General features: G+C 42.9%; 1 protein-coding gene across 2 annotated transcripts; it reads left to right on the forward strand.

Moving 5' to 3' along the window:
- The first annotated feature begins 426 nt into the window (after positions 1–426).
- Positions 427–20,206, forward strand: cbr1 (carbonyl reductase 1). Of its 2 annotated transcripts, XM_061911549.1 has the most exons (7): positions 433–539; positions 4,525–4,641; positions 11,141–11,310; positions 11,614–11,721; positions 16,618–16,826; positions 16,902–16,955; positions 19,471–20,206. In XM_061911549.1, exons 2-7 carry the CDS (start codon positions 4,529–4,531, stop codon positions 19,642–19,644), a joined length of 828 nt encoding a protein of 275 aa, XP_061767533.1. In that variant the 5' UTR covers positions 433–539; positions 4,525–4,528; the 3' UTR covers positions 19,645–20,206. The 2 variants fall into 2 exon arrangements, with proteins under 2 accessions (XP_061767534.1, XP_061767533.1); XM_061911550.1 differs by lacking the exon at positions 4,525–4,641 and having other exon boundaries at positions 427–539.
- The last annotated feature ends 448 nt before the right edge of the window (positions 20,207–20,654 follow it).

The following is a 20,654-nucleotide window of genomic DNA, read 5'->3' on the forward strand; positions in this document are numbered from 1 at the left end:
AATAAGGGGTAGAAAATGGAAGGAAGGATGGATGGAAGTTTCAAAAAGTTCCCGAAGTACTTTTAAACCAAAACATGAGCTGGAGCTGCAGTACCAAGGTTTGTCCAGTAGAGAGCGACAAGTTGACAAGCATTCGGGTTGCTGTAACCACGTTGGCTCAGGTGACAAACAAACCACAAGAAAAAGAACGACATTCTTTTTGGAAAACTCGCGCAAAAAGAATAAAAAGCACAAATGCGGTTAAAAAAAATCATTAGTTGATTTTTTTCTACCGTTAAGAAGCCCCGTGTTGACCGTGTTGTTTTTGTATTTTTTATTTATTATTTTTTTATTATTTTTATTAAATTTTATAAACCTTTAGTTATAAATTGCAACATTTACAAACAACTGAGAAATATTATTATTCAAAATAAATAACTACAAATCGGGATGTTTTTCCGGCTATGCGCGCTGAGGCTGCGCAGTGGCACCAAGCTTTTTCCGCGGTCTTCCTTTGCCGTTCAGCAAATTTTCGCCTTCGACAAAAACTCCAACTTGCGGTAAGAAACTTCATTTTATTGACCACTTTTCACCCGATAAGCGTATTATAACTTGAAATGTTTTTAAAACGCCCGTTGAAAAAGTAATGGTATTACGTAAAAGTCACGTAAAGGAAGGATTACAAAACCTCGGATTTTTCAAAGTGTCTGAAATGAATGTTTGTTTTAGCTAAAGTTTTTAGGGTCAAAGTTCATTCTTTGTGCATGTATGAATAATTAAGAAAATAACTTGATTAATTTGACTTTTTATGTCACACGGTGAGCAAAAACACTAAATGTTTTACATATGTATCAAAATACATTAGTGTTTTTTATTATTAATATGATATTGATTATTATATTAATATAATATTAATTAATTACATATGTTTGTCAGAATATTTCTGCAGTCCGCATGACTCAGCAAATAAACCTGTTGTTTACATGAACAATATTTGTTTAAACAACATTTTTGCCATAAACCAGGAGCTAAACAAATCTTAGCATATATTGATTGATTGTTTGAGAAGTTTATTGACATCTTAAAGAATCAAATTCATGTAATGCTTAAAAAATGCAAATTGATGGCCCAAAAAGGCTTGTTTCCATTGTGGTCCATTAAAATATTCAGCACATTTGATACACTCAACAATAATAATAATAATATAATATATATATATATATATTTATTTATGTAACCTGTAACATGTATGTAAAAAAAATTGATAAATTATGTACATATACATAGGGCTAGGCCAGAGGTCGGCAACCTCTTTAGCGCTGCCCTAGTGGCTCTCTGGAGCTTTTTCAAAAATATATGGAAATGATGAGGGGGAAAAAACATATTTTTTTGTTTTAATTTGATTTCTCTAGGAGGACAAACATGACACAAACCTCCCTAATTGCTATAAAGCACACTGTTTATATTAAACATGCTTCACTGATTTGAGTATTTGGCGAGCGCCGTTTTGTCCTACTAATTTTGGCGGTCCTTGAACTCACCCTAGTTTGGTTACATGTATAACTTTCTCCAACTTTCTAAGACGTGATTTATGCCACTTCTTTTTCCGTCTCATTTTGTCCACCAAACTTATAACGCTGTGCATGAATGCTCAAAGGTGAGTTTTGTTGATGTTATTGACTTATGTGGAGTACTAATCAGATATATTTGGTCACTGCATGACTGTAAGCTAATCATATCCAACATGCTATTTAGGCTAGATAAATGTACACATTGCATTAATATGCCTCGTTTGTAGCTATATTTGAGCTCATTTAGTTTCCTTTAAGTCCTCTTAATTCAATTTATATATCTCATGACACATTATCTGTATGTAATATGGCTTTTAATTTTTTGCAGCTCCAGACAGATTTGTTTTTGTATTTTCGGTCCAATATGGCTCTTTCAACATTTTGGGTTGCCGACCCCTGGGTTTGGCGATATGGCTTTTTATTAATATCTCCATATTTTTGCCTTAGCCTTGAATCAACACTTGATGCATATAATCACAGCAGTATGAACATTTTATGTCCATCCATCCATCCATTTTCTACCGCTTATTCCCTTTCGGGGTTGCGGGGGGCGCTGGCGCCTATCTCAGCTACAATCGGGCGGAAGGCAGGGTACACCCTGGACAAGTCACCACCTCATCGCAGGGCCAACACAGATAGACAACATTCACACTCACATTCACACACTAGGGCCAATTTAGTGTTGCCAATCAATTCTATGTGTCTACATTAAAACATTCTGCACTAATATATGCTCATTTTAAACTTTCATGCAGAGAGGGAAACCACAACTAAGTAAATTTAACGAAAGTGTTTTTATTAAACATTATTAAGCAGTGCCACAAACATTGAAGTCATTTCCAAAACAGAACGTGCAAGATTGTCAGAGACATTTTAAAACAAGGTGTTAGTACACTTTTGTGCATGATGTCACTAAGATGACATATCAAATCAACACTAAATTCAAGTGCACTTTTTGTACAGAACGCCACCACAATAGTTTAAAACAAATAAAGTGAACTTTTGTTCATGATGTCACACAAGATTAAAAAAAAAAAATCAATTAAAATGAGCTGCATAATAGGAAATCAAATAGTGTATGTCCTTCGCTATGTGGTAGGTTCCTGTGGACGTTATCTCCTTATGTTGTTGACTATTTTTTTCATACGGTGTTGATGTGGAAATGATTGCTTCGGCATTTTGTTCACTGAATGGAGATGTTGACATGCGGAGTTTCAAGCACCCTTCATTCTCTAGCGCAGGGGTCACAAACCTTTTTGAAACCAAGAGCTACTTCTTGGGTACTGATTAATGCGAAGGGCTACCAGTTTGATACACACTTAAATCAATTGCCAGAAATAGCCAATTTGCTGAATTTACCTTTAACTCTGTTATTATTAATAATTAATTATATTTATCTTTGTGGAAACACTGATCATCTTAATGATTTCTCACAATAAATATATATAAAAACAGATAAATATCAATATGCAACACTTTATATTTATATTTTCTCTTAAGTGCACATTTTTCAAATTGAACATTTTCAAATGATCACTTCTAAGACAGTTTTGTGAAATCGCAATATCCCATTTTAACTAGCTAGCCACTAATATTTTTTAACAAATCATGAATTACTTTGCACCATGTTTGTACAAATAATAACTCATGTAAAATACAAAAGTCAACTCTCAAATTTTTAAATAAATCATGTCACACTTTGAACTGGACACCAAACCTGTTTCTTTGTCAGTTAGTGGGAAGCCTGGCATTGCATGCTGTTAACTAGTGTGTTGTACTCTGCTGTGTAACTTGACACTGCAACTCTTGAGTGAGTCTTGCAGATGTGCATCAGTGAGGTGTGTTCTGTGTTTGTTCTTGATGAAGTTCATGTCAGAAAAGGCTCATTCACAAAGATAAGTTGAACCAAACAGTCTTGCAACCTTCATAGCTGCTGCGCATACTCCACTGTACTTTTCTGTGTCAACAAGGCACCAAAAGTTTGGTGCAGCCTGGTGGGCTTTAAATTTTAAATTTTCAGGAAAGAGGAGGAACGAATTTAAAAGGTAAAAAGGTATATGTGTTTAAAAATCCTAAAATAATTTTTAAGGTTGTATTTTTTTCTCTAAAATTGTCTTTCCGAAAGTTACAAGAAGCAAAGTAAAAAAATAAATTAATTCATTTAAACAAGTGAAGACCAAGTCTTTAAAATATTTTCTTGGATTTTCAAATTCTATTTGAGTTTTGTCTCTCTTAGAACCAAAAATGTCGAGCAAAGCGAGACCAGCTTGCTAGTAAATAAATACAATTTAGAAAATAGAGGCAGCTCACTGGTAAGTGCTGCTATTTGAGCTATTTTCAGAACAGGCCAGCGGGCAACTCATCTGGTCCTTAAGGGCGACCGCGTTGGTGAACCCTGCTCCAGCGGGTGACTTTTCAAATGATTCTACAAATTAGCCGTGCTGCTACTTTTTGTAGCAACGCTTTTGCCGCGTGCTTGACATATTACGGTTGTCTGTTCGACATCTTCCCGCTTGAAGCCAAACCCCCGCCAGACGATGAACCCCCTGCCGTTTTTCTTAGGAATTAATTCTTCCTTCATTTGCCACGAGATTTGCACCTTCCTTCTCTCGTATTACCACTCGCACCACTCCGCTAGCATCATGGCTAATGATATCATGTCGCAACATCTCTGCGTGAGAACGTATACTCGAATATCACGATGTAGTCATTTTCTATATCGCACAGAGAGAAACCCGCGATATATCGAGTATATCGATATATCGCCTAGCCCTACATATACACAGTATACATGTCAGGTGATTAGAAAAACAATATGTACAAAAAATGGAGGGGGTATATAGGAGTGTGCAAAACATTCAAACTTTTCTAAGAAAATAAAGTTGGGAAGACAAATAAGGCGTTTGAATGATTGCTTTTGAATGTTTTGTTTGATTTTGTTAACTTCTCTCTGGGGTTTCGGGGTGGGCGGCAGAGCAATGTCCACCAGGGTTGCCGTGGTAACTGGCGGGAACAAGGGAATTGGCAAGGCCATCGTCCAGGCGCTCTGCAAGCAGTTCCAGGGCGATGTTTACCTCACGGCCAGAGACACGTAAGACACACACACACACACACACACACACACACACACACACACACACACACACACACACACACACACGCACGTCGCAAATGTCGGGACGGCTGTGTGCTTCTTGACCACGGTTTTCATGCAAGTGTTAGTTGAATCCACTTCCATGGTTAAGGTGCCACAGACTCTTATTTTGCAAATCTTATCACGTCCAATCAAACAACTCCGAGGCTGATTTTCCGCACCATAAACCACATTGCTGGTGCACGACCACCGGTTCCACCCACGTCTTCTGATAAGACCGCAGTCGTTATTTTTTTAATGTTTTTATGTTTTGTCATACTACCCTCCATCTTTTCCCTACCTTCCCTTGCCCGACAAATGCCAAATTTTCAACAGTCCTCACATTTTTCCTTACAATATTGAGCAGATCTTCATCCTACAATCATGATCTCTTCTAGTCCAGGGGTCGGCAACCTAAAAGGTTGAAAGAGCCATGTTGGACCAAAAATACAAAAACAGATATAAAAGTAAAAGCCATATTACATACAGATAGTGTCAAGAGATATAAATTGAATTAAGAGTACTTAAAGGAAACTAAATGAGCTCAAATATGGCTACAAATGAGGCATAATGATGCAATATGTACAGCTAGCCTAAATAGCATGTTAGCATCGATTAGCTTGCAGTCATGCAGGGACCAAATATGTCTGATTAGCACTCCACACAAGTCAATAATGTCAACAAAACTCACCTTTGTGCATTCATGCACAACGTTCAATCAATCAATCAATCAATGTTTACTTATATAGCCCTAAATCACTAGTGTCTCAAAGGGCTGCACAAACCACTACGACATCCTCGGTAGGCCCACATAAGGGCAAGGAAAACTCACACCCAGTGGGACATCGGTGACAATAATGACCCAGTGGGACGTCGGTGACAATGATGACTATGAGAACATGATACTGTGATACTGATGATACTGATGACTATGAGAACATATGAGAAAATGATACTGTGAAAGATCAATCCATAATGGATCCAACACAGTCGCGAGAGTCCAGTCCAAAGCGGATCCAACACAGCAGCGAGAGTCCCGTTCACAGCGGAGCCAGTAGGAAACCATCCCAAGCGGAGGCTGATCAGCAGCGCAGAGATGTCCCCAGCCGATACACAGGCGAGCAGTACATGGCCACCGGATCGGACCGGACTCCCTCCACAAAGGAGAGTGGGACATAGAAGAAAAAGAAGAGAAACGGCAGATCAACTGGTCTAAAAAGGGAGTCTATTTAAAGGCTAGAGTATACAAATGAGTTTTAAGGTGAGACTTAAATGCTTCTACTGAGGTGGCATGTCGAACTGTTACCGGGAGGGCATTCCAGAGTACTGGAGCCCGAAATGAAAAAGCTCTACAGCCCGCAGACTTTTTTTGGGCTTTGGGGATCACTAATAAGCCGGAGTCCTTTGAACGCAGATTTCTTGCCGGGACATATGGTACAATACAATCGGCAAGATAGGATGGAGCTAGACCGTGTAGTATTTTATACGTAAGTAGTAAAACCTTAAAGTCACATCTTAAGTGCACAGGAAGCCAGTGCAGGTGAGCCAGTACAGGCGTAATGTGATCAAACTTTCTTGTTCTTGTCAAAAGTCTAGCAGCCGCATTTTGTACCAACTGTAATCTTTTAATGCTAGACATGGGGAGACCCGAAAATAATACGTTACAGTAGTCGAGGCGAGACGTAACAAACGCATGGATAATGATCTCAGCGTCTTTAGTGGACAGAATGGAGCAAATTTTAGCGATATTGCGGAGATGAAAGAAGGCCGTTTTAGTAACGCTTTTAATGTGTGCCTCAAAGGAGAGAGTTGGGTCGAAGATAATACCCAGATTCTTTACCGTGTCGCCTTGTTTAATTGTTTGGTTGTCAAATGTTAGAGTTGTATTATTAAATAGAGTTCGGTGTCTAGCAGGACCGATAATCAGCATTTCCGTTTTTTTGGCGTTGAGTTGCAAAAAGTTAGCGGACATCCATTGTTTAATTTCATTAAGACACGCCTCCAGCTGACTACAATCCGGCATGTTGGTCAGCTTTAGGGGCATGTAGAGTTGGGTGTCATCAGCATAACAGTGAAAGCTAACACCGTATTTGCGTATGATGTCACCTAGCGGCAGCATGTAGATGCTGAAGAGTGCAGGGCCAAGGACCGAACCCTGGGGAACTCCACACGTTACCTTAACGTAGTCCGAGGTCACATTGTTATGGGAGACACACTGCATCCTATCAGTAAGATAAGAGTTAAACCAAGACAGGGCTAAGTCTGACATACCAATTCGTGTTTTGATACGTTCTAATAAAATATTATGATCGACAGTATCGAAAGCAGCGCTAAGATCGAGGAGCAGCAACATAGATGACGCATCAGAATCCATCGTTAGCAATAGATCATTAGTCATTTTTGTGAGGGCTGTCTCCGTCGAGTGATTTGCCCTGAAACCGGATTGAAAGGTTTCACAGATTGTTAGACGCTAAGTGTTCATTTAACTGCTCCGCAACAATTTTTTCGAGGATTTTTGAAATAAAGGGAAGGTGAGACACCGGTCGGTAGTTTACCATGAGGTCAGGATCGAGGTTAGGTCTTTTAAGAAGAGGATGAATAACCGCTTTTTTGAATGCTAGGGGAACAGTGCCCGAGGAAAGTGATAAGTTTATAATATTTAGCACTGATGGACCTAATAATACAAAGAGCTCCTTGATCAGTTTCCCAGGAAGAGGGTCAAGTAAACATGTTGTTTGTTTTATTCCATTTACACGTTGTAACAATTCCTCTAATGTTATTTCCTCAAAACGAGAGAAACTATTTTGGAGGGCAGTATCCGCCGTATATACAATCGTGTCAGTGTTAATAGAACCCCGTTGTAGCTGGGACGCATTGTCTTTAATCTCCTTTCTAATGACTTCAATTTTCTTACTAAAGAATTGCATAAAGTCATCAGCTGAGTGGGTGGAGCTACTGGAAGGAGTCCCTTGTTGGGTTAGCGATGCTACCGTACTAAACAAAAATTTAGGATCGTTTTTATTACGGTGGATGAGATTTGAGTAATAATTAGCTTTAGCTAAGGTAAGCATGCGTTTATAAGTTATTAAACCATCACTCCATGCTTGATGGTGCACCTCAAGTTTAGTCGTGCGCCATTTGCGTTCCAGCTTTCTGCATAATAATTTCTGAGCTCTAGTTTCTTCTATAAACCACGGGGTGCGCTTTTTTGGAGCCTTTTTTAACTTTAGCGGTGCTATGTTATCAATGGTTTCGCGCAGGGCGTCGTTAAAGTTGTTAGTGAGGTTATCAATAGAGCCCACATATTTTGGGAATGGTGCCATTACCGAGGGCAGTAGGTCAGCAAGAGTTGTCGTTGTGGCCGTATTAATGTTGCGGCTGCTATAGCAGTTATTAATATTATTAGTTTGACGAACATGCGTCTGAACCTTGAATTTTATAAGGTAATGATCGGACAATACTTTAGTATACGGGAGTATCGTAACTTTGGAAGCGGTGATACCCCTGACAAGCACTAGGTCTATCGTATTACCGTTGCGATGCGTGGGTTCATTTATTATTTGTGTGAGACCACAGCTATCAATTATAGTCTGGAGCGCTACGCACGGTGGGTCCGATGGGGTATTCATATGGATATTAAAGTCCCCCATTATGATTATATTATCGGCGTGTGTCACTAGATCAGCAACGAACTCTGAGAATTCATTGATAAAGTCCGAATAGGGCCCTGGGGGGCGGTAGATAACAGCCAGGTGTAGAGGGAGCGGTGTGACAGACCTCATAGTAAGCACCTCAAACGATTTATATTTATTATTTATGTTAGGACTAAGGTTAAAGTTTTCGTTGTATATTAGTGCGACCCCCCCACCCCTTTTAAGCGGACGGGCAATATGCGCATGTGTAAAGTTAGGAGGACATGCCTCATTTAGCGCAAAAAAGTAGTTTGGTTTAAGCCAGGTTTCACTGAGACCGATGACGTTAAGATTGTTGTCTCTGATGATATCATTAACTAACAACGTTTTGGGAGACAATGATCTTATGTTTAAAAAACCTATATTATAGGTAGTGGGCTGTTTTAGGGAATTTTTGATCAAATTATCCGTAGTAGCAATATTAATAATGTTGTGTTTATTATGCCCAGTGCATTCAGTATAATTACGACCATATCTAGGAATTGATACGACGGGAATGTTCCGATTGTTTGATTGTTGCTTTGATAAACTGCACGCATCATGGTTAGCCTCCTCAGTAACGGGGATTTTCCAATTGTTAGTTTGTTGCTTTGATAAACTGCACGCATCATAGTTAGCCACCTCAGTAACGGGGATTTTTCGATTGTTTGTTTGTTGCTTTGATAAACTGCACACATCATAGTTTGCCACCTCGGTAAAACACATGTCCAACTCTGAAACACTCAAAGCAGAAAAAACTTGTTCTAATTTAACAGACTCCTTACCCAGACCAGTAGTCTCGCATCTTTCATCTAAATCCGTCTTCAGGATGGAGGGAAGTGGTGTTCTGTGGGGATTAGCCTTCTGCTTTGTTTTAAGCCCCGCTCGGCATCCGCGTTTCCGATGACACCGCTGGCGTCTGCTCCGTAGACGGCCCCCGCTGCTACTAGACTCCCCTGCTTCACAGGCCGCTGGATGTAGCCGCCGACGTATTCCCATGCTAAAGGTTAAAGGTTTGGCGGACAAAATGAGACAGAAAAAGCAGTGGCTTAAAACACGTCCTAGAAAGTCGGAGAAAGTTGTACATGTAAACAAACTACGGTGCGTTCAAGGACCGCCAAAATTAGTAGGACAAAACGGCGCTCGCCAAATACTCGAATCAGTGAAGCATGTTTAATAAAAACAGTGTGCTTTATAACTATTAGGGAGGTTTGTGTCATGTTTGTCCTCCGACAGAAACTATATTAAAACAAAAAATATATTTTTTCCCCTCATCTTTTTCCATTTTTCATACATTTTTGAAAAAGCTCCAGAGAGCCACTAGGGCGGCGCTAAAGAGCCGCGGGTTGCCGACCCCCGTTCTAGTCCATTACACATCCTGCTCACAACAAGGTCTCCCTTACATGTGATAATCATGGCACACCACCACAGCAAAATAAAAGCCGCCACCCCCTAAAAAATGTTTTTTTTTACATGAAATCAAATTTAAGTAATATATTGTTTGAATGGATGTATTATTTACATACTAATACGTTTGAAAAACACCTCAAACATCATAAAAATGTCCTCTATGCTACATTAAAACGGCTGATCAAACAAAACAGAAGTCATCGTCATGGACCCACTAGCTGCGTAAGCGAGCTCTCCAATCGGCTAAACAGACTCAATATATCCACGTTGACGTTTCGGTCAAAAAAATAATAAAACTTACACAGACACTCGTAAACATGTTAGCATGTACGCTAATGCTAATGGCTTGATTACATTCCGACAGCACGTACAAATACCGTATTTCCTTGAATTGCCGCAGGGCATATATTATGCGCCTGCCTTGAATTACTGCCGGGTCAACTCGCTTCGTAAAATAATTAGCGCCTGCTTAGTATTACGGCCGGGTCAAACTTGTGACGTCACGAGTGACACTTCCCCTGTCGTCATTTTCAAAATGGAGGATGCTGATTTCAATACCGGTGTTTTGAAATCGCATAAAGTGAAGAAGATTAAGAGCTATTCAGCAGGATTTAAGGTCCAAGCTTACATCACACTCAAATCTTTACTGCAAGCCTTTGGTAAGTGCCGTAGTGAGAAGATGTTTTAAAATAATTAGCGCATGCTTACTTTTACAGCTTTCCTTTGGTAAGCGCAGGAGTGAGAAGAGGTTTTAAATTAATTTGCGCCTCGGCGGCAATTCAAGGAAATACAGTATGCATGAAAACACTCTGTACAAACATCACACATAGGACGGCTTGGTAAGTAAGAGTTGTTTTAGTTATATTGTAAACCGCGTCTTGGGCGTGTACCTCAGCAGCCACTGAGGATTTGGCACCTGAGTTGTCCCTGGGGACACTTTGCCTGGCGACCCTTCAGCAACACCACCCTCCTTTGACATCTGGAATCTGTCCCTTAAGGCGGGGGTACTGTGATGGTCTGTTTTGCTTGTGGTTATTCTCCTACGTTTATTAGTCTTTTTTTTTTTTTTTTCGTTTACATTCTGGTTACTTCTGATTAGTGATCAGGGGGTTTACCCGCCCATGATCGCTATTCCGTGAGCTTTAAAAGACATTGTCCCCCTGCCTTTGCTCCACTGATGCTGGTAAATGTACGATACTACTTCTGCTGGATCTCAGCGCAGCTTTTGACACTGTTGACCATCACATGCTGGGTGGGGTTTTCAGGGACAGCTCCCCAATGGTTTAAATCATATTCAGCAGGTAGACCTTTCACACCCACCCAGGCCGGTCCCGTGATCTCCCGAAATACATCCGTTCTGTTTGCTGTGTTGGCAGGGGGCGGGGTCAGGACGCGGTGTCGTCCTTGTCCTCTGAGGGCCTGAAGGTCCACTTCCAGCAACTGGACATCAACGACCACAGTAGCATCAACGCGGCAGCCGCCTTCTTCAAGGACAAGTATGGCGGCGTGGACGTGCTGGTCAACAACGCCGGCATCGCTTTTAAAGGTACATGCTTGTCTTTTGAAACACATTCTATAAACCCGGCGTCATGTTTTTGTCAGAATTAAAACAACAAAAGTCATTCGGTTTTTGGCCAACTGACACATGTTGAAAGTAGCGGCATGTTAGCATGGTAATTATTTGGTGTACTTACACTTAGTGTTTTAAGTGTACACTTGTGTACTTTGTATTTATACTGAGTCTTTTAAGTGTGTAGGACAACATTGTCCAGATTCACACACTCAAGAACTAAGAAAACTTATTGAAGTATTCCGTTTGAGACTTATTTGACTTTCTATTGTCCATCAGGTGCTGACACGACTCCATTTGCCATCCAGGCCGAGGTCACGCTGAAGACTAACTACTTCGCCACTCTGGACGTGCTGACCCACTTCCTGCCTCTCGTCAAGGCCGGAGGTGCATACACGCAGGTGTCATGACAACAAATGTCTTCTGTCATGGTGTCCCACGAGGTGCCAGAAGTCTTACAGTGTCCCAATGTGGTACCAGAAGTCGTCTGTCATGGTGTCCCAATGTGGTACCAGAAGTCTTACAGAGTCCCACTTGGTACCAGAAGTCTTATGGTGTCCCAAATGGTGCCAGAAGTCTTATGGTATCCCATGTGGTACCAGAAGTCTTATGGTGTCCCAATGTGGTACCAGAAGTCTTCTGTCATGGTGTCCCACACTGTACCAGAAGTCTTATGGTGTCCCAAGTGGGGCCAGAAGTCTTACGGTGTCCCACGTGGTACCAGAAGTCTTATGGTGTCCCAATGTGGTACCGAAAGTCGTCTGTCATGGTGTCTCAATGTGGTACCGGAAGTCTTACGAAGTCCCACTTGGTACCAGAAGTCTTATGGTGTCCCAAGTGGTGCCAGAAGTCTTATGGTATCCCACGTGGTACCAGAAGTTTTATGGTGTCCCAATCTGGTACCAGAAGTCTTCTGTCATGGTGTCCCACACTGTACCAGAAGTCTTATGGTGTCCCAAGTTGGGCCAGAAGTCTTACGGTGTCCCACGTGGTACCAGAAGTCTTATGGTGTCCCAGTGTGGTACCGGAAGTCGTCTGTCATGGTGTCTCAATGTGGTACCAGAAGTTTTATGAAGTCCCACTTGGTACCAGAAGTCTTACGCTGTCCCATGTTGTACCAGAAGTCTTATGGTGTCCCACGTGGTGCCAGAAGTCTTATGGTGTCCCACGTGGTGCCAGAAGTCTTATGGTGTCCCACGTGGTACCAGAAGTCTTATGGTAGCCCGTGTGGTACCAGAAGTCTTATGGTGTCCCAATGTGGTACCAGAAGTCTTATGGTGTCCCATGTGGTACCAGAAGTTTTATGGCGTCCCAAGGGGTGCCAGAAGTCTTACGGTGTCACACGTGGTACCAGAAGTCTAATGGTGTCCCAATGTGGTACCAGAAGTCTTCTGTCACGGTGTCCCAATGTGGTACCAGAAGTCTTCTGTCACGGTGTCCCAATGTGGTACCAGAAGTCTTCTGTCATGGTGTCCCACGTGGTGCCAGAAGTCATACGGTGTCCCGCGTGGTACCAGAAGTCTTACGGTGTCCCACGTGGTACCAGAAGTCTTCTGTCATAGTGTTCCACGTGGTACCCCAAGTCTTATAGTGTCCCACGTGGTACCAGAAGTCTTCTGTCACGGTGTCCCAATGTGGTACCAGAAGTCTTCTGTCATGGTGTCCCACGTGGTGCCAGAAGTCTTACGGTGTCCCGCGTGGTACCAGAAGTCTTACGGTGTCCCACGTGGTACCAGAAGTCTTCTGTCATAGTGTCCCACGTGGTACCCCAAGTCTTATAGTGTCCCACGTGGTACCAGAAGTCTTCTGTCATGGTGTCTCACGTGGTACGAAGTATCTTTTGTCATGGTGTCCCACGTGGTACCAGAAGTCTTCTGTCATGGTGTCCCACGTGGTACCAGAAGTCTTCGGTCATGGTGTCCCACATGGTACCAAGTGTCTTCTGTCATGGTGTCCCACGTCTTACCAGAAGTCTTATGGTGACCCACGTGGTACCAGAAGTCTTCTGTCATGGTGTCTCACATGGTACCAAGTATCTTCTGTCATGGTGTCCCACATAGTACCAGAAGTCTTCTGTCATGGTGTCTCACATGGTACCAAGTATCTTCTGTCATGGTGTCCCACGTGGTACCAGAAGTCTTCTGTCATGGTGTCCCACGTGGTACCAGAAGTCTTCTGTCATGGTGTCCCACATGGTACCAAGTGTCTTCTGTCATGGTGTCCCACGTCTTACCAGAAGTCTTATGGTGACCCACGTGGTACCAGAAGTCTTCTGTCATGGTGTCTCACATGGTACCAAGTGTCTTCTGTCATGGTGTCCCATGTGGTACCAGAAGTCTTCTGTCATGGTGTACCACATGGTACCAAGTGTCTTCTGTCATGGTGTCCCACGTGTTACCAAAGTCTTATGGTGTCCCAAGTGGGGCCAGAAGTCTTACGATGTCCCACGTGGTATTAGAAGTCTTATGGTGTCCCAATGTGGTACCGGAAGTCGTCTGTCATGGTGTCTCAATGTGGTACCAGAAGTCTTATGAAGTCCCACGTGGTACCAGAAGTCTTATGGTGTCCCAATGTGGTACAGGAAATTGTCTGTCATGGTGTCTCAATGTGGTACCAGAAGTCTTATAAAGTCCCACTTGGTACCAGATGTCTTACACTGTCCCATGTTGTACCAGAAGTCTTATGGTGTCCCACATGGTGCCAGAAGTCTTATGGTGTCCCACGTGGTACCAGAAGTCTTATGGTATCCCACGTGGTACCAGAAGTCTTATGGTGTCCCAATGTGGTACCAGAAGTCTTATGGTGTCCCATGTGGTACCAGAAGTTTTATGGCGTCCCAAGGGGTGCCAGAAGTATTTCGGTGTCCCACGTGGTACCAGAAGTCTCATGGTGTCCCAATGTGGTACCAGAAGTCTTCTGTCACGGTGTCCCAATGTGGTACCAGAAGTCTTCTGTCATGGTGTCCCACGTGGTGCCAGAAGTCTTACGGTGTCCCGTGTGGTACCAGAAGTCTTACGGTGTCCCATGTGGTACCAGAAGTCTCCTGTCATAGTGTCCCACGTGGTACCCTAAGTCTTATAGTGTCCCATGTGGTACCAGAAGTCTTCTGTCATGGTGTCTCACGTGGTACGAAGTATCTTCTGTCATGGTGTCCCACGTGGTACCAGAAGTCTTCTGTCATGGTGTCCCACGTGGTACCAGAAGTCTTCTGTCATGGTGTCCCACATGGTACCAAGTGTCTTCTGTCATGGTGTCCCACGTGTTACCAGAAGTCTTATGGTGACCCACGTGGTACCAGAAGTCTTATGGTGACCCACGTGGTACCAGAAGTCTTCTGTCATGGTGTCTCACATGGTACCAAGTGTCTTCTGACATGGTGTCTCACATGGTACCAAGTATCTTCTGTCATGGTGTCCCACGTAGTACCAAATGTCTTCTGTCATGGTGTCTCACATGGTACCAAGTATCTTCTGTCATGGTGTCCCACATAGTACCGGAAGTCTTCTGTCATGGTGTCCCACATGTTACCAGAAATCTTCTGTCATGGTGTCCCACATGGTACCAAGTGTCTTCTGTCATGGTGTCCCATGTGGTACCAGAAGTCTTATGGTGTCCCAATGTGGTACCGGAAGTCGTCTGTCATGGTGTCTCAATGTGGTACCAGAAGTCTTATGAAGTCCCACGTGGTACCAGAAGTCTTATGGTGTCCCAATGTGGTACAGGAAATCGTCTGTCATGGTGTCTCAATGTGGTACCAGAAGTCTTATGAAGTCACACTTGGTACCAGAAGTCCTACACTGTCCCATGTTGTACCAGAAGTCTTATGGTGTCCCACATGGTGCCAGAAGTCTTGTAGTGTCCCACGTGGTACCAGAAGTCTTATGGTATCCCACGTGGTACCAGAAGTCTTATGGTGTCCCAATGTGGTACCAGAAGTCTTATGGTGTCCCAATGTGGTACCAGAAGTCTTATGGTCCCATGTGGTACCAGAAGTTTTATGGCGTCCCAAGGGGTGCCAGAAGTATTTCGGTGTCCCACGTGGTACCAGAAGTCTCATGGTGTCCCAATGTGGTACCAGAAGTCTTCTGTAACGGTGTCCCAATGTGGTACCGGAAGTCTTCTGTCACGGTGTCCCAATGTGGTACCAGAAGTCTTCTGTCATGGTGTCCCACGTGGTGCCAGAAGTCTTACGGTGTCCCGTGTGGTACCAGAAGTCTTACGGTGTCCCACGTGGTACCAAAAGCCTTCTGTCATAGTGTCCCACGTGGTACCCTAAGTCTTATAGTGTCCCACGTGGTACTAGAAGTCTTCTGTCATGGTGTCCCATGTGGTACCAGAAGTCTTCTGTCATGGTGTCCCACATGGTACCAAGTGTCTTCTGTCATGGTGTCCCACATGGTACCAGAAGTCTTCTGTCATGGTGTCCCACGTGTTACCAGAAGTCTTATGGTGACCCACGTGGTACCAGAAGTCTTCTGTCATGGTGTCTCACATGGTACCAAGTATCTTCTGTCATGGTGTCCCACATAGTACCAAATGTCTTCTGTCATGGTGTCTCACATGGTACCAAGTATCTTCTGTCATGGTGTCCCACGTAGTACCAAATGTCTTCTGTCATGGTGTCTCACATGGTACCAAGTATCTTCTGTCATGGTGTCCCACATGGTACCGGAAGTCTTCTGTCATGGTGTCTCACATGTTACCAAGTATCTTCTGTCATGGTGTCCCACGTAGTACCAAATGTCTTCTGTCTTGGTGTCTCACATGGTACCAAGTATCTTCTGTAAAGGTGTCCCACATGGTACCGGAAGTCTTCTGTCATGGTGTCCCACATGTTACCAGAAATCTTCTGTCATGGTGTCTCACATGGTACCAAGTATCTTCTGTCATGGTGTCCCACGTAGTACCAAATGTCTTCTGTCTTGGTGTCTCACATGGTACCAAGTATCTTCTGTCATGGTGTCCCACATGGTACCGGAAGTCTTCTGTCATGGTGTCCCACATGTTACCAGAAATCTTCTGTCATGGTGTCCCACATGGTACCAAGTGTCTTCTGTCATGGTGTCCCACGTAGTGCCAGAAGTCTTACGGTGTCCCGTGTGGTACCAGAAGTCTTACGGTGTCCCATGTGGTACCAGAAGTCTTCTGTCATGGTGTCCCACATGTTACCAGAAATCTTCTGTCATGGTGTCCCACATGGTACCAAGTGTCTTCTGTCATGGTGTCCCGCGTGGTACCAAGTTGGTGTCCCACATGATACCAAACGTCTCCTGTGGCTTTCAGGCCGCGTGGTCAACGTGTCCAGCTTCGTCAGCGTGCGCAGTCTGAATAAGTGCAGCCCGCAGCTGCAGGAGCGTTTCCGCAGCGAGGACATCACGGAGGAGGAGCTAACGCAACTCATGCAGCGCTTTGTGGACAGCACCAAGAAGGACCAGCACAAGCAAGACGGCTGGCCTGAGACGGCGTACGGCGTGTCCAAGATCGGCGTGACGGTCAGACTCCAATATTAGAATGTTATATGTGATGTGTGCGTCAACATGTCTTATTGACTACGTCTTTTCATGCAGACTCTGTCCAAGATCCAGGCCAGGCGTGTGTCCAAAGAGAGACCAAATGATCAGGTAGAGATCACATCCTCTGTACCATGTCCTTGCCAGTCCCCTAAAAGGTCCTAAAGGGTCCAAAAGGTTGTTAAAATGAAGTGACGTGAATTATTTATATAGCTCTTTTCTCTAGAGACTCAAAATGTTTAAGTTCCATTTAAACAGTGTGGGTGGCCCTGGGAGCAGGCTGTCAAGTGTCTTGCCCAAGGACACAACGGCAGTGACTAGGATTGTGGAAGAGGAGATCGAACCTGATACCCTTAAGTTGCTGGCACGGCCACTCTATTAACCGGACCACGCCACCCTAAGGGGGCCCACAGGTTTCTAAGGGGTCCTTAAAGGGTCCCTAAAGAGTCCTTAAGGGGTCCTGCAGGGTATGAAAGGTTCTTAAAAGTCCTTTTAGGGTCTTAAAGGATACTAAAGGGTTCTAAAGATCCTAAACGGGACCTTAAAGGGTCCTAAAATGTCAACGTGTTCTTAAGGGTCCCTAAAAGGATCTTAAAGGGACCTCAAGGGTTAATGGGTCTCACAAGGATCTTTAAAGGTTCCTTAAAGGGTCCTAGAGAGGATCCTAAAAGGGACCTCAAAGGGTCTTAAAGGGTCCTAAATTGTTAAAGGGTTCTTAAGGGTCCCGAAAGGGACCTCAGGAGTTAAAGGGGTCCCTAAAAGATCTTTAAAGGCTCCGATAGGGTCATAAAAAGTTCTTAAGGGTCCTTAAAGGGTTTTATTGACTTTTAGAGGGTCCTTTAAGGTACCCTAAATGGTTTTTAAGCGTCCTAAAAAGTTAAAGGTTCCTTAAGGGTCCCTAAAGGGACTTTAAAGGGTCCTAAAAGGTCCTAAAACGTTGTTAAGGGTCCTTTAAAGGGTCTTCATAGACTTTTAAAGGGTCCTAAAAGTACTTAACGGGCCCTAGAGGGTTCTAAAGGATCCTAAAAGTGACCTTAAAGAGTCCTTAAAGGGTCCTGCAGGGTATGAAATGTCCTAAAAAGTAATTTTAGCGTCTTAATAGATACTGAAGTTTCCTAAAGGTCCCTAAAGGGTCCTAGAGAGCTCTAAAGCTCCTTAAAGGGACTTTAAAGGGTCCTAAAATGTCAGTGTTCATAAGGGTCCCTAAAATGATTTTAAAGGGTCCTATACGGTCTTTAAAGGTTGTTAAGGGTCTTAATTACTTTTAAAGGGTCTCTAGAGGGTTTTAAAGGGTCCTAAAAGGTTAAAGGGTTTTTAAGAATCTCAAAAGGGGCCTCATGGATTAAAGATAAAGGGTCATAAAAGGTTCTGAAGTGTACCTAAAGGGTATTATTGATTTCTAGAGGGTCTTAAAAGGGACCCTAAATGGTCTTTAAGCGTCCTAAAGCGTTAAAGGTTTCTTAAGGGTACCTAAAGGGACTTTAAAGGGTCCTAAAAGGTCCTAAAACGTTGTTAAGGTTTCTTAAGGGGTCTTCATAGACTTTTACGGGGTCGTAAAAGTACATAACGGGTCCTAGAAGGTTCTAAAGGATCCTAAAAGTGACCTTGAAGAGTCCTTAAATGGTCCTGCAGGGTATGAAAGGTCCTAAAAAGTAATTTTAGCGTCTTAATAGATATTGAAGGTTCCTAAAGGTCCCTAAAGGGTCCTAGAGAGTTCTAAAGTTCCTTAAAGGGACCTTAAAGGGTCCTAAAATGTCAAAGTGTTCTTAAGGGTCCATAAAAGGATTTTAATGGGTCCTTAAAGGTTGTTAAGGGTCTTAATGCCTTTTAAAGGGTGCCTAGAGGGTTCTAAAGGGTCCTAAAAGGTTAAAGGGTTCTTAAGGGTCCCTAAAGTGTCTTACTAACTTTTAGAGGGTCCTAAAAGGGACCCTAAATGGTCTTTAAGCATCCTAAAGAGTTAAAAGTTTCTTAAGAGTCCCTTTAGGGACTTTAAAGGGTCCTAAAAGGTCCTAAAACGTTGTTAAAGTTACTTCAAGGGTCTTCATTGACTTTTAAAGGGTCCTAAAAGTACATAACGGGTCCTGTAGGGTTCTAAAGGATCCTAAAAGGGACCTCAAATGGTCTTATAGGGTCCAAAAATGTCTTTAAGGGTCCTTATAGAGTCTTAAGTACTTGTACGACCCTTTAAAAGTATATATCAGGTCCTAAGGGCTTCTAAAGGATCCAAAAAGGGACCTTAAAGGGTCTTATAGGGTCCTAAAATGTCCTTAAGGGTCTTATACACGTTTAAAGGTTCCCAGAGGGTTCTAAAATATCCTAGGTCCTCATGTTACTTTTTATTGCGTCAAAACAGTGCCAAAATTTGTGCGCATGAAAATCCGTCTGCAGATTGTTTTTGTTGTTGCTCGCTAAGACTTTGTCAGCGCACATGTGGACTCTCAGCGCTGGCGTGAAATCTGTTGGTGCTCGTGTGGACTGTGTTAGAGTCCACAAAAACCGTTTAGCACTTCTCTTGACTCAGTTCGTGCTCAGCCCCTGTCACTCACTCGTGTGGGATGAGGGGCGGGCCCTGAATACAACTCCGCCTCCTTCCTGTGTTGACGCCATGTGAAACCTTGTCCTTCAGATCCTGGTGAACGCGTGTTGTCCCGGGTGGGTGCGCACCGACATGGCCGGACCCAAAGCCCCCAAGTCTCCAGAGGAGGGCGCCGTGACGCCCGTCTACTTGGCCCTGCTCCCTGCCGGCGCCACGGAGCCTCACGGCGAGTTTGTGTCCGACAAAGTGGTCCAAGCCTGGTGAAGGTTCTTTTCAGTCCACTCTTTACTCTTCTTTGAATCCAAACACTCATAATTTAATCCAAGCATTCTTAAATAAAGGGAATAAACATTTTTTATAGCAGCTTTAAAATCAAAAGACAAATCAAATGAGTCACATTACTGAACGCTAACATGTTTTCAACTGTTTTGTGCTTGATGAAGTTGCTCAGTCATGTCAAAGTCATGTGACCAGTCATGTGACTTTCCCAGGCTGTGAAAATAGTGTGCCAAATAAGCTAGCTCATTTGCAAAAGTATATTTTTGATCAATTTAACGATTGTAATGTTTACTGGTAGGAAAAATATTGCAATTGAAAGGTTCTTACTAGAGATGTCCGATAATGGCTTTTTTTTTCAGATATTCCCATATTGTCCAATTCTTAATCACCGATTCCGATATCAACCGATACCGATATATACAGTCGTGGAATGAACACATTATTATGCCTGATTTTGTTGTGATTCCCGGCTGGATGCATTAAACAATGTAACAAGGTTTTCCAAAATAAATCAACTCAAGTTATGGGGAAAAAAATGCCAACATGACACTGCCATATTTATTATTGAAGTCACAAAGTGCATTATTTTTTTTTAACATGCCTCAAAACAGCAGCTTGGAAGTTGGGACATGCTCTCCCTGGGAGAGCATGAGGAGGTTGAGGTGGGGTAGCGGGGGTGTATATTGTAGCGGCCCGGAAGAGTGCTGCAAGGGATTCTGGGTATTTGTTCTGTTGTGTTTGTTGTGTTACGGTGCGGATGTTTTTTTTGAAACCGATACTGATAATTTCCGATATTACATATTAAAGCATTTATCGGCCGATAATATCAGACTGCCAACATCGCTAGTTCTTACTATATTTCTTCAATAATAGAAAATAAGTAATGAGAATTGAAATAGCTACTGTATGCTAAAAACTTACAAAATGTCTATTTCAATCATTTTTCATCAACGTGTTTTTTCTTCAATTCAAACTACATTTTTACCACACTAAAA

This window comes from Nerophis ophidion, linkage group LG09 (genome assembly GCF_033978795.1).
Source record: "Nerophis ophidion isolate RoL-2023_Sa linkage group LG09, RoL_Noph_v1.0, whole genome shotgun sequence".
NCBI classification, from domain to species: Eukaryota; Metazoa; Chordata; class Actinopteri; order Syngnathiformes; family Syngnathidae; genus Nerophis; species Nerophis ophidion.